The sequence below is a fragment of the Macaca mulatta genome, chromosome 3, assembly GCF_049350105.2.
Source record: "Macaca mulatta isolate MMU2019108-1 chromosome 3, T2T-MMU8v2.0, whole genome shotgun sequence".
Lineage (NCBI taxonomy): Eukaryota > Metazoa > Chordata > Mammalia > Primates > Cercopithecidae > Macaca > Macaca mulatta.
The window spans coordinates 160,789,120-160,807,253 of record NC_133408.1 but is presented as its reverse complement, the minus strand read 5'-3'; the positions used below and the strand labels follow the sequence as shown (position 1 = coordinate 160,807,253).

General features: G+C 35.4%; 1 protein-coding gene across 8 annotated transcripts in view; it reads right to left on the bottom strand.

The window, feature by feature from the left end:
* CPED1 (cadherin like and PC-esterase domain containing 1) overlaps positions 1 to 18,134 on the bottom strand; it is a 311,005-nt gene that overhangs the window by 266,861 nt on the left and 26,010 nt on the right. For all 8 annotated transcript variants that reach the window (XM_077997209.1, XM_015134794.3, XM_015134793.3 and 5 more), the window contains one exon: positions 16,915 to 17,098. In XM_077997209.1, the coding sequence (XP_077853335.1) occupies positions 16,915 to 17,098 (184 nt within the window). The remainder of the gene's footprint in view (positions 1 to 16,914; positions 17,099 to 18,134) is intronic.

Below are 18,134 nucleotides of genomic sequence, written 5' to 3'. Positions count from 1 at the left end.
TACATGTGCAGAATGTGCAGGTTTGTAACATAAGTATACATGTGCCGTGGTGGTTTGCTGCACCTATCAACCTGTCATCTAGGTTTTAAGCCCCGCATACATTAGGTATTTGTCCTAATGCTACCCCTCGCCTTGCCCCTCCGCCCCACACCCTGACAGGCCCCAGGGTGTGATGTTCCCCTCCCTGTGTCCATGTGTTTTCACTGTTCAACTCCCACTTATGAGACACGCAGTGTTTGGTTTTCTGTTCCCATGTTAGTTTGCTGAGAATAATGGAGAAGCACACTTAATCTCACATATTTTAACAGAATTACACGAAATCATAGTTTCATTTAGTCTCATAACATTAACTTTCTACTTTTCCAGAAATGTTGAGAACATAATTTGCTGTTTTTATCTCTATTTACTACTAAAAATTTGTACAGCAATCTTGCTTCTTTTGTTTGTCCTTATTTAGAATCATTTTTCCTACTTCATTAACATTATTAATTTTAAGATTTATGTGTATACTTTATCATGTTTTGATGCTTTAAATTCTATCTTATGGGTTCCCAAGAATAAGATTGCTGGCTTAAAGGTATATATAAAGTTTTATAGATTTTTCCAGATTGCTTTCCCAAAAAAAAGGCCATAATATTTCACATTTCCACAAGCAATGAATGACAGTTTCCTTTCTCAGAATCCCTACCAGCAATAAGTGATATCACTAATTTTAGGTTTGGCCAATCTCATGAATGTTAAGTAATACACTATATTTTAAATTATCTTTCCTTAAGTTTTTGCGCATTTCAACATATTTTCTTCATTTTGTTATTTGAATTTGCTTTTCTATGAACTGTATATTCGTATATACATAGTATTAAAAGTTTTACAAATAAAATTATTTTAAATGGTATTTAGTCAATAATATATTTTCAATTGATGTGCAAATCAAAAATTTTTATTAAAAATAGAAATTTTGTGTCATTTTTTAATCTGATGAGATAAATATCCAATACTGAAGACAGATGATAATGTCTGATGCTGAAGACACATAGGGAATCAGCACTATTGGTGGAAGCAAAAACAGAAACCATCTTTTTGTAGAGAAATTGGCAGAGATTGGCTGGGTGTGGTGGCTCACGCCCATAATTTCAGCACTTTGGGAGGCCACAGCGAGTGGATTATTTGAGTTTAAGAGTTCAAGACCAGCCTGGCCAACATGGTGAAATCCTATCTCCACTAAAAATACAAAAATTAGCTGGGTGTGGTGGCAGGCACCTGTAATCCCAGCTACTCAGGAGACTGAAGCAAGAGAATCGCTTCAACCCAGGATTGCGCCACTGCACTCCAACCTGGGCAACAGAGCAAGAAAAAAGTTGGTAGAGAGGCCCACAGTTTTAATATTTTTACCCATTGATGCAATAATTTTGTATTATAACTCAAATCTCTAAAATATAATATAAATGAATTTCACAGCAAAGTTGTATTTTATAGCAACAAGTTGAAAAAATCTAATTATTAAGAAGGAATTCATTTAAAAATATGGTGTATGCACATGATAATATGCTAAAAAGAATGAAGCATGCATTTTCTATACACTTTTGGGAAATTTGTATAATATTCTGGTTAAATGCTCAGGTCTGATGACAAACTGACCCTTGGGTCAAGCGTCAGCTCCACCATTTATGACATGAACTGCTTTGGATATATGGCTGTCTAAACCTCGGTTCATCTTTGAAATAGAAATATCTACCTTATGGACTAAAAGTGAGAAATAGATTATATAATATATATAAAGTGCATAGAACAATGCATTTAATTAGTATAGTAGTCCCCCTTATCTGCAGGAGATATGTTTCAAGACCTCCCCACTCAAGTGAATGCCTGAAACTGTGGATAGTACCAAACCCTATAAATACTATGTTTTTTCCTATATATACATATCTTTGATAAAGCTGAATTTATAAATTAGGCACATTAAGAGATTAATGACAATAAATAATAATAAAATAGAATAATTATAACAATATGCCAGCTTCACTACTCTTGCCCTTTGGGGCTATTAAGTAAAATAAGGATGACTTGAGTAGAAGCACTGAGACGAAAGTCGATCTGATAAATAAGAAGGCTACTAAGTTATTCAAGGGTAGGGGGCATCTACAACATGGAGACGTTAGACAGAGGGATGATTCATGTCCTAGGGCAGAACACAGTGAGACAGTTTGAGATTTCTTCATGCTACTCAGAATAATGCACAATTAAAGCTTACAAATTGCTTATTTCAGAGTTTTCAACTTAATATTTTTGGACTGCAGTTGACTACGGGTAACTGGAAACAGGAAAGTGAAACCATGGTTGAGGGAGGAATACTGTACTCAATAAAGGCTAGCTTAAAACTATTGATTTTAAAATGTATTTTTTTTAATTATTAATATCACAAGACTTTTAACATGTACTGTTTGTAAAGAGGCAGGAGATAAAAAAGTAGAACATAAGTGTGTATGTATATTGTGTGTGTGTCTGTGTGTGCATGTGTGATGCTTAAAAAGACTCCTGGAAATATGCACAACATTGTTAACCATGTTATCTCTGGAATTTGGAGTAATTTTCACTTTTATTTTTGCATTTGCCAGTATTTGATTGAATATTCCACCATAAACATGTAACATCTTTATAAACAGGAAGACTATACATTAAGGTAAGGAACATCATTCTCCAAAACACAAATTGTTCTTTCACACACTGTGTATCTCTCAAAGCACTATAAAATGCCAATAAAATGTTATACACATATGAAAATGTATATAAAATTAACATGGACATTGATCATTTTAAAGTTCAAAATGTCTCTGATATAAGACGAGTGTCTTTAAAATACTCAGCATGACAAGACAAGATAATAGGATTTCTTTCCATAAGACAAGAAATGAAAATCAGTTTTATCATGTGGTAATCACATTGTATACAATTATAAAGTAGAGATTTCAGGTGCCAAAATAAATTGTTGCTGATTAATCTTAATATGCTATCTTTCCTGAAGGTGGACAAATCATGAACATAAATATTTGAGCAAACAAACCAATGAAAATGTAAACCCTCATTATTCCCTATACATTTGCTATCTGGATGAGTTTTCAGATAACTGTGGAACGTGCCTGCCATTCCGGCATTCCCAGCATTTCTACTATGACACAAATAACAATTTTCCAGAAGAAAGTTCATCAGTTTTATACTACAACAATGAATTTGGAATTTCACTCTATACTTCCATAGAACAACAGGTAAAGTTCTCAATCTTAAAACAGCCTCACTTATGAAGATAAGAGATTTGATGTTGATGAACTTTGGTGACATGGGAAATTTCTTGTGCAGCTGATGAGAAATGACTTAACCTTTTCAGATAGAAGAGATAGAATTTTGATAACATAAATGAAGAGCTTTAGAAATGATTTTCAGTCTTTATTCCAATAACTTTAATTTCAGAAATCTATGCTAAAAATAATTAGGAATATGGATGAAGATTTATGTATAATAATGTTATCAGTGCATTATTTACAATAGCAAAACAGTGGGTAATATAATTATCTAATGATGTTGGAAAAATTAGGTAAACTAAGTTAAGGAAGTATTAAATAAATTTATGTAATATAACTTTATGCAGCCATTGAAATAATGTTTACAAAGTTTTTATGGCATGTGTGTCTTATAATAATAATAAAATTAAAAAGCTTTATTATTATAGCTATTAAACTAATAGCTAAAAAAGCAAGCTAGAAAACTGCACAAAATGTATACAAGCTTATAAAGAATCATCCAAAATTAATTATCATTGTTAGTGAGTTACAGGTAATACCTCTCATTCATTAGTGTACTTCTTTTTGCCCTTTCCAAATGGAATGGACCTTAATGATCATTTAATCCAAAAGTATCCATTTTATGCAAATGAAAGGCATCTGGAGAAATTAAGTGATTTAGACATGGTTTCACATAGACAATGCAACCTAGGCCAATGTTCTTTTCCATACTATCATCTTGCTGCTCTTTGGGGGCCTATGATTATCATGTGCAATAAATCATGTGTTCATATTTTTGCCTTGATCCTACTCTTCCAGAAAGTTCAGTGTGTCCAAAGATAGTCTAAATTCAGTTGTGCTATCATTTTTAAATGAGATCATTGGCTTTGACTGTAAAGAAGCTAACATGTACAAATGCTTTGCAAGTCAACTCATAATTAATGGGTTCAGCGTCTATGCAAATTCAGTAGTGTGGCTTCTCACCAACGTGAAAGGTTGATTCAAGGTCCTGGCAAGGCAAATGAGGAATTGTTTGGCTACTAACTACTTAAATAGGAGATATGCAGAAATTCTTTATGCTTCTGTAAGAAAAGCTGAAAAACGATAATAAAAAAGTAACTACCACAGTCATTCTCAACATGTGGTCCCAGGACCAGCACATTACCATTACCTGGAAACTTGTTAGAAATCCAAATTTTTAACCTGCCTCCCCATTCTTACTGAATCAGATCTACCGTGAGTAGGGCCCAGCAATCTGCAGTCTGCAACTTAACAAGCCTTCCAGAGAACACTGATGCATGCCAAATTTGAAAATCACCATCCCAGCAAATCAGTAGGTACCATGGTAGAGCTTTGCCAAAACTATGTTTTCAAGCTAAAGGGATTCCCTTCAGCTTCTGATAATTATAAAATATAGAGTTAGTCAGGTCCCCTAGAGTCGCCTCTGCTCTCCTCATCCCTTAATCACTTGTTTAGTGACTCTGATAAGAAGGTGGAATGTTAAACAAGATTTTTTAAATTCCAAGAGTTCCCCACTCTAAATGGAACATTTTGTTATATAAATGGTGAGATTCGCTGTGACTTCCCTACTTTTCCTTCGAGAAAGAGCTAAAACTCATTATTATTATTATTATTATTATTATTATTATTATTAAAGGTTACAATTAACTTGTTGGTAGAATTCTTTCTTTGGAAACAGAGATGTCACTGGCTTGATGAAATCTGAAAGAAGGTTACAAAGAGCCTTCACTAGGGGTAGGGGGATGTGAGTTCTGTTCCTCACTTGGTTGAGCTCAGACACAGCCCTGAGCACGTTTCATTTTGCTCTCCCATAGAGCTGTTTCTTATCATGATCACTAATTTTTTTTCCAAAAGTCCAAAGAAGAAAATGGCACTTGAATATTTGAAGGAGAGATTCAGCCATTTTATTAGTTATTTGTAGGTTTATTTTTTCAATTGCGTATACATTTAGTTGTGTATCTACTAGGTATATGCACGGCATTGTTTTTATGCAGAATAGCATACAAATAGATGAATAAAATACTCCCTGCTTCACAGGAAGTTTATAATACAAAAGGGGAGGTAAGAGAAACACAAAAAAATTATCAAAAAGTATGACACAAAGCATACCCAAAGCATCAAAGATATATGAATAATGTATGATGAGGTCTAAGGAAATTTGTTCACCATTTCTGTCTTGAGAAGAATTGAGGGAGGGGATTACATATTCGTTTGAACATTAAGAAATGACAGAGCCAGGAGAGATGGCTCATGTCTGTAATCCCAGCACTTTGAGAGGCTGAGGTGGGACAATTCCTTGAGCCCAGTAGTTCAAGACCAGTCTGGGCAACATAGTGAGATTCCCCTCTCTACAAAAAAATAAGAAAAATTAGCTGGGCTTGGTGGCAGGCTCCTGTAGTGCTGGCTACTCAGGGATTGAGATGGGAGGATCCATTGAGGCCAGGATGTCAAGGCTACAGTGAGCCATGGTTGCACCACTGCACTCCAGACTGCGCATCAAAGCCAGATTGTCTCAAAAACAAAAACAAAAACAAACAAACAAACAAAAAACTGACAGAAAGGAGGGAGCTCTAGGAAACAAAAACCTCAACAACAACACAAGGCAGAAAGCTTTGAAATGCGATCAGGCAAAGTTGAGCAGGCCAATTACTATAGTTATCCTCCCTAGCCACGTATTAGTATCACCTGGGAAACTTTTTTTTTTTTTTTTAATAATGATGTCCTGGTCTGTCTCCCTCCCCCAAAATTCTGATTTAATTTTCTGGAGTGTCACCTGGGCATTGGCTTTGTAAAATTTTAAGTTCCTTAAGTAATTGGAATGTGTGGACAGGCTGAGAACCAAGGCTATAGCAGGGATGTAGAAGTGTCTGACCCCATAGCATGGGAAGTATTGAATGCCTGATTAAGAAATATGTGTTCTGTTTAGTAGAAAATAATAGGGGAGTGTTTAATAGCTACTATGATAGCACAAGGATGAGGCAAAGTAGCTGTAGGGAAGGGGGACCCAGGGTAGAGCAGATGCACATTTTACAGGGCTTGGTGACAGATGTGTGTTGTGATTTCAGGAAAGAGAAACTGAAACTGTAAGGAAGCAGGTAGATTCCTGAACAGGCCAGTTTTTCTTGAAAACTTGAGATTCCAGTTCACCTAAGTAAGCAAGTCCTCTGTTTTTGTTTGTTTGTTTGCTTTTTGAAGGGTATACTACTGTCGTTTGCTCAAGGAAATATAAAATTGGCATCATGAAATTAACATGTTTTTAAGAAAGAAATGATCGCTCAGAGCTTAAAGAAGACTGCCCAAATAATAGTGATCTCCTGATGGGGATGGGGGATGTGACGACGAGCTTTAGAGCTGAGAGAGTGAGGGAATATGGAACTAGCAACAGAAACATGTCAGGAAGGAATGACAGATACTGCTGGGGTAGCACCATCAGTTGTGTTTTATACATGTTGAGGCCGTAGAATACACAAATCAAAACATCTATCAGGTACCTGGACAATCTTGACTCTCCAAATTCTGCCCATAGGAGACAAATTAGGTAGGATTCAACCGTATTTAGAGGTTATATCTCCTGAGGGAGATATTGCATCTGCAGAGTAGAAAAAATTACTAATGGGAGTATCAAGAAAAGGAAAAAAATGACTGGGGATAAATGTCTTGGAGAATGTCCATATTTCAAGAAGGAACACAAAGAAGGAGTTGAAAGATGGGAGATGCAGGTTAAGGCATCATTCAGGAGGTTAAGAGAGAAAAGGGTTTGGAAGATCACTCCCAATGCATATCACATGCAAGGACATGGTGGCGTGGTGTTTATTCCACTATGGCTCATGCGTTTGATCAAGGTTGGGAAACACTGCTAGAGTAAGAAAAAAGAAACTCAGAAATTGCCTCAGCGAATTCACATCAATGCTATCAGGATCCATTGACATCCTGGCCTCAATGGATCCTCCCATCTCAATCCCTGAGTAGCCAGCACTACAGGAGCCTGCCACCAAGCCCAACTATTTTTTTCTTACTTTTATGTAGAGAGGGGAATCTCACTATTCTATTCCATTCATTACAGAATAGAATGTATATAACTTTTGAGAAATACTGATATTCTACTCACGCCCAAATCTATTCTCATACCAAAAACATTGCAATTCAATAGTGACTGAATTTCCTAACAAAAAGGAATTTCTTGGTAAATTTTGAAGGCACAATTTTAGGAGGTAGGTGGGGGCAAAAGTTGTTATAGACAGTTAATTGGTGAGAGATTGCTAAGAAAAAAATTCTACTTTTTCTTAAGGCTGTATTACCCAAATGGAAGTTTGTATGTCCACCAAGAGACAGTGTTAGAGGGAAGCAAGTTCAGCTAAAAAAGATGAAAGACCATCAGAGGAAAATGTTAATTATTTTGGGAAACGTCAAATCTAAAAAGGAAGTGAGTTGGGAGGTTTCAACAATACTTATAATATTGAGAGTAGAAAGTAAAAGTTGTACAATCGTTAAAAGACAGTCTGGGAACTATAGTTAGAAGCTCCCAAACTCCTCCCAAATTGAGAAAAATATCAAAAATAGTTTAAGCAGCTAAACTTGATAATGCATTGGCGTAGCAAATACACTGTACCTGGAGTCTCCAAACTCCCGTTTTAGTTAATCCACAAACTGTCGTTTGAAAGATCCCATATGAAGGAGTTTGTTTATCTTTCCTGGAGTCTTTCCTCAATCGAATTGTAATTCAGATATTATGTGTTTTTACAAATTAAATCTGCCATTCAAAGCACAGTTTAGGCAAAACCAAACAAAAATGTCTGATTTCTTTTCAAAAAATAGTCTTTTCCATTTTAAAGATACACAAAAAGAACAACGACCTGAAATAAATTACTTATCAAATTTTCAGTGCTGCATTTTTCCTTAAAAATAAAAGAAAGTACATCTAACAAGACAGTTCAGAGAAAGTATCTTCAAAGCTATATTTAAACATTTCCCAGCTTTAGACAATTTAAATACCCAGTCTGGTTTCCATGAAACTTAAAAAGATCAAACAATTAGAAAGAAGCTAGGCTTGAAGGGGCAATGCTAGGGACTTTGGTAAACATCTGGTTGCCATTTTCAGTTGTAAGACCTAACTCATTTAAGGAGGCAGTTTAGATTCTTTAGAGTAAAAATGAGACACTAGCTTTTTGTTCTCTGTGCACAGCGAAGGGTAAAGAAAACATCAGAATGGGGAGGTCACTCTAAGCTCAACTTTTATAAATAAGACAATTTTTTTTCAAAAATTAAAGTAAATTGAACTCAAGTCTCTGTAGTCTAAACAACTCAATTGAGTTAAGGTTAAATAAACATTCCTTGAGCTCCAGTGAGCCAATTAAAGAACGAATTCTGTTTGGTCGTAAATACATCAGTAATTCTATAAGCACTGAGGAAAATAACAATAAACCTGAGCATACAATTACTGTGTGTCATAACACAATAAAATAGAATAGTGCAGTCTTATATGTTTCTTTGATTCAATTTCTTTTTTCCCCCCAGTTTGATTAACTAAAATACAGAAGCACTTCTGATACCATCCAAAGCCTATTACTTGCATAATGAAAAACGTATGTCAAACGTGTTCTCAGCGAAACACCGGCGAGGCAAAACACACAGTGCCTTTTAAATGTGACCTTTACTCTTTTGTCTTCCTGCTAAATAGTCATAGAGCATATTAAACTCAGGAAAGCAGCAGGGTGCTTGTGTGGGGCTAGTGGGGGAAAAGGAATGGGAAGAAAAGTTCATTAGGCTCTGAAGCCTTAAATTATCAGCAGAAGCATCTGCTATAAACGTGCACTACTAGTCCAAGAGGGCCACATCCAGATTTGCTCCAGACTGGTGTTTCTCACCTCTTCCTTGCCTGCTATTTCTCTCTTTCGCCCGTGCAACACCAGACAAAGCAAAGAGTAAACAAAAGGAATCCCTGCAATGATAGAGATTCATATTTTTGTCTTGTTTTCTCTCATTCTGTGTGTTTGAGTCTTATATTTTACCACAGAACCGTAGAGTTCAAAAAAAGCTTTGGTGGTCATTTCACTCATTCTGCTACATAATACAGCAACCCAGAGTTGCTTCTGTTGCAACAAAACTTCCTACTTTTTGGTTTGGGCTGTTCTATTGCTGGACAACTCTGATCGATAAAATGTCCTTCCATAAACTGGTCCTAGTGATGCCTTCTAGAGTTACTAAAAATAAATCTTGCATTCAAGCACCTCGTTAAACAATGGGAATACAAAAATATTGGTTCAACTACGTATAGGGCCTCCCAGAAACATTCTTTTCAGTTGAACAATCTGTTTTCTCATTCCTGCTACAGTTCCGGCTTCTGCTGCAACTGTAGAAATAAACCCTCTTGAAGTATACGTAAATAATTCTGACAAAATGATAAAATACACTCTGTGTCAGAGTCTTTTGAACTACATATTACTGAGTCTTGACCCCAGGAGCAGGTTAAACACTTAGAAAAATATGTATCTTTTTGTGGCCACTTACTATCCTATGAAGTAAAACAATGATTTACTGAATAGCACCTGGATGATAGGAAAGAGAATAATTTGATGGTGTCTTTTTTTTCTAGAGAAGTGTGTTATTAAAATTCTGGATCGTAATACATGTTTTTTCAAAGCAAAGAACTGGAAGACCAATAAAACTTATATCACACTAAGAAATAAACTACAGAGCATAATATAGAAGATGCAGATAGGACCTAAGTGATATGACGTGGTTTTTGACTATTCTCCTTCTTGCTTTATAGGTTCACAAGTAGCAAAAGCTGTAGACTTACTTTTACCAGAGAGCATCCTTAGGTAACACTTGTGTTACACTGTTTTACAGGCTATTGAACCTTCAGTAAATCAATTATCACCTCTCAGAAGATGACCCACATCTCCTGACCTGGCCTTTCTGCTTTCTTGAGTTTCTGCTGAATACATCCCTATGAAAAGTTCACAACACCTACAACTGAATATGTATAGAATGAAACTCATCCAACCTGTCCCAAAATCAATAGGTCAAGTAACCTGCAAATGTAACAGGAGAGCCTCGAAAGCAAGGAAAGAGTAAAATTCTTAAAAATGGACACGAGTACTTAAAAGCCCCAGCAGTATAGAATCGTTGGATGTATAAACTATCAGCCCTATGTAATACTATATTTATGGTTTCATTATCTTTGGTGTAAGAGTGGATTTAAGTCTAAGTAGAATATCAGTGTTCCTCTAAAGTCAAATAAAATAAAAGTTTTATAAATTAAGTTTTAATATGAGTTTCCTGAGTGAATCTGCTGTTTTGGGAGTCCAAATATTGATGCACTGTGTTACCCTCCTTTGTTCATGTATTTAATACATACTTATGGGATGCCCCTATGTGGAAGGTGTGGTTATAAATGATAAGCAGAAAAGACATGGTCCCTGACCTTAGGAAGCTTACAATTTTTTTTTTAATGTGAGATTTTTCCACGAGAATAATCCAGGAGAGTTGTCAGAATTTCATGAGGATTTACAACCCAGACCTTTTAATGAGAACATAGAAGTTGAGAAGGCTAAATTGAAAAACACCCATCAAGTTCATTTTACCCACAATAACATCCAACAGCAGCACTCTTATACTATGGCGTATTTTAAATACATCTCCCTACAGGGAAAATGTCATGTTCTCCTTTCTGTAACTAGTTCTTGACAGTAGTAACAATATTATCTCCCGTTTATGGAGTGATTACTATGTACCATTCTTAAAACAACCTCAAAAGGATCAAGTTGTAGATGAGAAAACCAAGACTTTGAGAGGATAAGATACTTGCCCAAGGTTATGTAACCATTAAACAGTAACACTAAGGACTCCAACCTAGGTTCTGTCTTACTTCAATGCTTATACTTTTTAATTCCCAAAGTCTACTACTACCCCAAGAAAGTTATTATTGTGGTTAAACTCATCTTACTTATGGGTAATTTAAAGTTCAACTTCCTTATAGCTTCTTTATTATTACAAATAAAAAGAAAAATGTGAAATATGTTTTCCATTACAAAGGTTAAGATTGATCTGTAGTGGATGTTTCTTTTCTATACAAACTTCAGAAACAGCTTTTGGCAAGTAGCCACTATAAATAAACCTTCAAAATGAGACTAAATTCCAAGTGATATACTGATGTTGGACATTTTTTAAAGTGCAAGTGAATGTAAATAAAATATAGGAAGATAGAAAACTATTAAATTATAAACAAGGAAATAGATCTTTCTTTTTATATTTTCCACAGCATTAAGTAGTGATCTGTATCTCTTGCTCTATTAACTATATCTTTTAATAGTATTTCCCAAGAACATATTTGGGTAAATAACAGTGTCCTTATTAGGAGGTGAAAAGCTGTCAAGTAGCATCATTTAAATACTGTTCTCCAGAACACACTGTATCAAGTTTAATATCAATACAAATTCCAATAAATACTATTTATCATGGTATTAACTCTAGCCCTTTATAGAAATGTCTTCGCTATATCATGCTGTAATGTTATACTCTGAACTCATATTAAAATGTTGCTATATGAACCAAGATATGACATCTACTTCATTTGCAATACAAATGTTGCTCTGACTTTTGACCCATTGCATAACTTACCGTTGTTTACTTAATACTCCCTTTGAAAAAAATTGTTTTAAATATCTTATTTGAGCACGTGGGAAGTTAGGGGGATGAATCATGATGGTTCCTTCTTCCTGAGAGTAAAACTTCTATTCTTTCTCTTGTTGTTCTAGGTGTTTAGAGGCTCATGGACAAAACTAAGCCTAAATTATGGTAGCTAAGTGGAATAACCAGTTTGGCCCCTAATTTTATATGTATATTTTATTAATTTTGTTATTATATATTTTATTGTAAACCATCATATCCTTTTTGAATAAGATGTGGTGTAAGCTTAAAAAATGAAACATCCCAGTCCTAGAGTTGAATCCTCAACTTGGTATGACATCAAGTTACATAGGCTTATTCTGGATACAGGAGCTAGGAAAGGTTTTTCTGTAAAGGGCCTAATAATAAAAATTTTAGGTTTTAAAAGCCATACAGCCTCTGTTGCAATTAATCAACTCTGCCTTTGTAAAACAAATGCTGCCAAAGGCAATACAAAAACAGAGGAGAGTGGCTGTTTTCTAATAAAACTTTATTTACAAAATCAGGCAGTGGGCCAGATTTAGCCAGTGTACCATAGTTTGCCAGCCCTTGGCAAGAACATCTATATGGTCTTTTACTTTCTGTATTTCTTCAAAAAACATTCTATGTGAAACCCCCAAGTTATAAAAACAAGAGCAATTTTAAACAGCAAGACTGACTTTAATTCTGTAGCTTGATTGCAGGTTTGCATTTTGTTTTCCATGTGGATTATAATATACATAATTTGAAAGTATAATATGTATTCAGAAATTAACAGAAAATTGCCAAATATCCAGTACTCTTCAAGTATACGTAAATGATTCTGATTCAATGATAAAATCTACTCTAAGTCAGAGTCCCTTGACCACATACTACTTGGATTTTACCATTGGAGTAGGATAAAAACTTTCCTTTTTAGGCCACTATATGCTGAAGCATTGATTTACTAAACAGCACTTACATGATAGGAAACAGAATAATTGAATGGTGCTTCTATCTTTTCCTTTAGAGAATTATATGTTCTCACAAATGCAGGGGCATAAGATATATTTTTCCAAAGCAAGGGATGGGAGAACCGTAATAGTGCATGCTTTTACTCTGTTATGTTTTGTAGGCCTAAATCTGTAAAGACAATTGTCTTATACTGTTCTCAAAATCAGTTTAAAGATGAAATGCTGTTTGTAAATACCTATGCAGTTAGATCATAGGCAATGTAATAGCATAATAGCAAGCAGACTGTTGCATTGTTTTATTCCCAAAATTAACTCTAAAAATTGTTACTCTTTGAACCAATAATATGTCCCTCAGAACAGTGATCCCCGAATTGGGCTACACATAAGAATTACTTGTGGCTGTTTTTAACGTGTAAACTCCTGGGCCCCTTTCTCTGGCTTCTGCATGAGATAAAACACTCACTGGACTTTACTTTGTCTCCTTCTAGAACTCTGATAAGGTTGGACCAAGTGATTCAGTCCCCACCACATACTATTCTGAAGTTAAGAACATTAATGCCTTTAACAGATAAGAGAACTAGGGCTCAGAGAACTTAACTTGCTTAAGTCATATGTTCATAGGCTTAAAATCTTTCCCAATAGAGACATCAATTTCTCTTATGTCATTAAAAAGGAATTAACCAGTCAGTGGGGTAACATAACACCCATATTCTAATGTCGGACTCAAAATTGCCTACTTTTTCCTTTTCAATAAGTGTCTAGTATACAAGTCATAGGAAAACTAAATCGAATACAAAACTCAAAGGTTACTCTACTAGTAAATATTATATTTAATAGTGGAGTATTACCTATCTGGCCTATGACCATTTTAGTTTTGCTGATTTTTATCCTTTTATGTTCCTCAAAAGTTTAAAAAAGAATGGCTCCAAGCTGGAAAGGGGTCACTTGTGCTTCAAAGGATGGTACAAAGCGAGTGACTTTAATTCTGTAGCTTGATTACTGGTTTGCATTTTGGTTTTTTTTGTGTAGATTATAATATACATAATTTGAAAGTGCAGTATATATTCAGAAATTGACAGAAAATTGCTAAATATGTACTACTCCTCAAGTATACATAAATAATTCGGATCCAATGATAAAATCTACTCCAAGTAGATTTTAGAGGTGAATGGGGTGGATCAGGAAAGGACAGGAAAGCAGGTGAAATAGGCAAAATAGAGAAAATACCTTCTATAGGTATTGCCCTAGGATGAAAAATACATTTTATCAAAGTGTCAAATCTGCACCTGGGTACTCAGTACCATTTGTGAGAGTATCTGTTTTGTTTTTAATGTAATATTTTCAAATTGCAGGTTAAAAAGCAGAAAATGCAGTGGTAAAAGGAAGTGGAGTAGGGCTCTGGATTATTCTGAATTGTTTCCTCTTTCCACAGGCTGCTCAACTTGGAGAGGTTTCATTTAAACATTCCCACTATAGTTTCATATTCTCTGTTGATATACACATGGTAAAAATAACCATGAGGTGAATATGTGAAACTAAAGCAAAACAAATTCTGCAAGAATCACATCTCTAGGAAATACTGTTTTGTAGCAAGTACCTCAGTTCAAACATAATTTATAGATTAAATTTGTGGCACGGAAAATAGGCTGCAATAAAAATGTTTTCTTTCTATACAATAAATCATCAAGAAAATGTTAGATTGTAGTCACGACTCTTTAAAAAAAAATTCAGGTATTTGATGCATATTGTTCTCACAGTAAAAACTACAAAATCAAGTAAAAAAAATAAAAATCAATGTTCCATACTCATGAAATTGGGAAATTGCTACCCTTTCTTGAGACTTATCCAGTAAAAATATCTTATTATACACAGTAAAAGAATGCCAAGACAGAGGTAGGATCTAGATGTTTTAAAAGCTGTGGGAATGTGGGAAAAGTAAACCAAATCAGCATTTACACTGACAAATTCTAGGGACACTATATAGTTATCTTGTGCCACTGGGCCCAGCAGTTCCTTTGGCTGCCAGATTCTGTTGCCTTCAGGCTGTTTTTGCACTTCCTTGATATTTGGAAGCTGCAGAGTAAGTCTCCTTTCTCTGGTAAAACTGGCCCAAGAACATCAAGGGAAAGAGGAGCTATAACCCATCTGCTTTGCAGCTGGAGAAAATTGAAAACTAAAATTGAATTGAAGTTGAAATGTACAGATAATCCATGTTGTACCCATAGAAAGTCAGTAGCAGCACCAAGAAGGCAGGGAATTTTAGGAATTTTCGAAAATAGTAGCATGTTATCAGGGCCACTCTGCACGACTCCAGGAGCATGGGTCCCATGGCAGTGTGCAGTAGTTATACAATCACCCCTTTTAGGGATGGGATGAAATATTTTGTGGAATGAAAGAAAGATTAAACATTTTATATTTTTTTCTTTATACCAATAGCTATTCTGATAAATAGGTTTTTAAATATCACTTATGGGTATTCCAGAACTTTAGATTGGTCTTACAGAATGGAGCCAACATCAGTGAAAATATAAGGTTTGCAAAGTTTCTTTTCAGCTTTCCTTAATATTCCAGAGCTTTCTTATTTTGTTTTCTTTTCCTCATTTGCTTCCAGAAGCTCAGTGCTTTAGATTTCCACACTACTCCTAGAAGGCAGTGATGACTAAATGGAGTAAACAAAAGCCTGTGTCCCCATGACCCAGGCTCTGCATATTTTAAGACCTTCTTTCTTCTCATCAAAGCAGATCTTCTGGATTCTACTTCCTCAGAGTTTCTTCTAAGTAGCTCACAATTTCACTGCCAATGTGTTAAAGGATGGTCACGGCTAAACAGTCCCCAACCTTCTCAGCAATATCTTCCCAACTTGCTTTCAGCACAAACCAGCAAGGGGGCATCTAACTGGAGGAGTGCTGTGCTGATGGCAAGATTGTTGTGAAAACTACTGTGATACCAGGATCTGACTATTCTCCCCCAAAGGAAACAATGGCTGAGATAAACAGTTAATTCAAAGTGCTTAACCTCCTCCCCTTTTAATAAATAGGAAAATAGATATATTGTACAATCATAAAGAGAAAAATCTGATTTGCTTATTCTGAATGAGGGTTCTGCATCATTGAGCTCTCATAACGATAGATAAGTGCAGGGTTATGGACCAAAGGAGAGATTGAAGTATCAAAGAGGTAAAAAGCCAGAGCAGAGAAAGTGAGAGTTGAAACACAGGTATCATCATCTGTCCATCCCTCACACCAGATGTAAGATGCAAGGTGTACCACTTCAGCTGGTAAAGCCTCAGTTTCCTTTTCTGCAATCTGGGTTTGAAGTTGGAATTTATATTTCTTCATCTCAGGATGCTTGGCAGCTATAGTGTAGGTTAAATGTGATCATGAGTACAGAGGATGGCATGGAATCTGCCACAGTTACTTGCTCAAGAAATGGTAGGTCTTATTGTTATTGCCCTTTTGAGTCTCATTATTTACTCAACTTTCTTTGCAAAAAAACTTGTTTAAAAACTTATCTCTTATTATTCTCTCCAAATGACAGAAATAAATGTACTTGACAAGTAATGGTGCATATGATCAATATCCATACTTCTTTCCTATTTAGAGCCAATCTGTGAATCACATTTAAGCCAGCTTCTGGAAACAATTTCCAGCACATTCTACTTGCAGTCAGATGAAGCTGCAATTTTCTTAAAATATGAAGCAGTTTGGGTGCTGGGCAGAACATGTATTCAGTCTCATAAACATAAACATTTTTTATGTGGCATTTAAACATGAACTATGCGACTCCAAAATGCTACAAAAATATAAACAAAATAATTTCAGGAATAAAGAGATACAGTTAAAGAAAAATAGAGAGGAAGTAAAAAAAAGAGATAAGTTTTCTATGATGTGAGAAAGTTGGTCAAGGATAAACATTTGGTTTTAGAATTTTTTTTAGAGGGAGATAGTAGCACATTCTAGAAATTGTTTAACATTATATGTCAAGTGACTTTGGCAGTTACTTCTTACTATTCTGACCTTGTTCTAGTAGCGCCAGTCCAAGGCCAGCATTGTGCCTTTCTTCAGAGATCACAACGGTATAGCCATGTTGAGTCAGAATGCGCTGGTGTAGCCGAAGCTCTGTTTTGCTGTAGAAAGGAGGCCTGTAGAGTATGGCCCTTCGGCCATGGCTGCCAAAGTGTGTCTCCATTGATTCTTCGACCTAAGAAAAGAAGGCATAAAATTTCAATATAAAAAAGTAGTACATTTCCCTTGAAGGACATCACGAATGCAAATCAAGGACTATTTGGGAAGTTTTTCTTAAGTTTTTCTCTAGAAGTGAAAGACAATTTCTCTGAAAGACTGACAAGGACAAAGATGACCTCATATGCAAGAACTGAAGGCCAGCTGAATTGTCCTCACTGTAACAGAAAGACGAAAATTTTAGGCTATAAAATATAGAGGTTCTTGGAGGAATACTGATGCATAGAAATATAGAGCTCAACTCTAGCTGAAAATACAAATTAATAGCAGTGCCTTTCATCTGCGCTGTGCTTTTATAAAGTAGTTCTAGCTGCATTATCTTTTAATAGCTCTTTTAGGTAAACACGGTCGAGGAAACACTCAGAGAGGATGGGTTTTGTACGGAAAGGACATGGTCAGGAAGGGGTCGAGGTGAGAAGCAGTCCAGAGCTCTTTGTAGATAAACAATGCTGCAGTTTCTCTCAATTAGGTTGTAGCAAAACCGGAACGCATCTCAGTGAGACAGAATGGGTCTTCACATGTGAGGAGAGGAGAACTACTGAAGTATCATAATTCCAGGTTATTATCTCAATAGTTTATTGCTCTTTCATATAAATATTCCTCTTTCTCAAAATAGAAATTGCAATTCTACTAACAAAGGAGATTTTTGAATTGACAAGGAAAAAGAAGGCTGAAATTTAAATTCATTATAAGGCTTAATGGCAGATACTGGGGTTTTTCTGAAAACTTGAGATTAAACCTCGATAAAGTACAGATGATTTTTATTACTAGAAGGAGTGATGAGATTGCATGAAGATCAGCAAAAACCAGGAGAGAAGTTGAACAAGAGGAGCCAAAGGAGGTAGTGGAGAAGATGAGGGGGACTTGGTAAAAACACAGCTGGGAATCTAAATTACTTGCAATGACAGCTCTGAGTCAACCTGTCCATTTTATTAACCTAAGACATGATCTTTTTCATATTGTGAATGCCATGTTATTCAGCACTTAAATGTCTT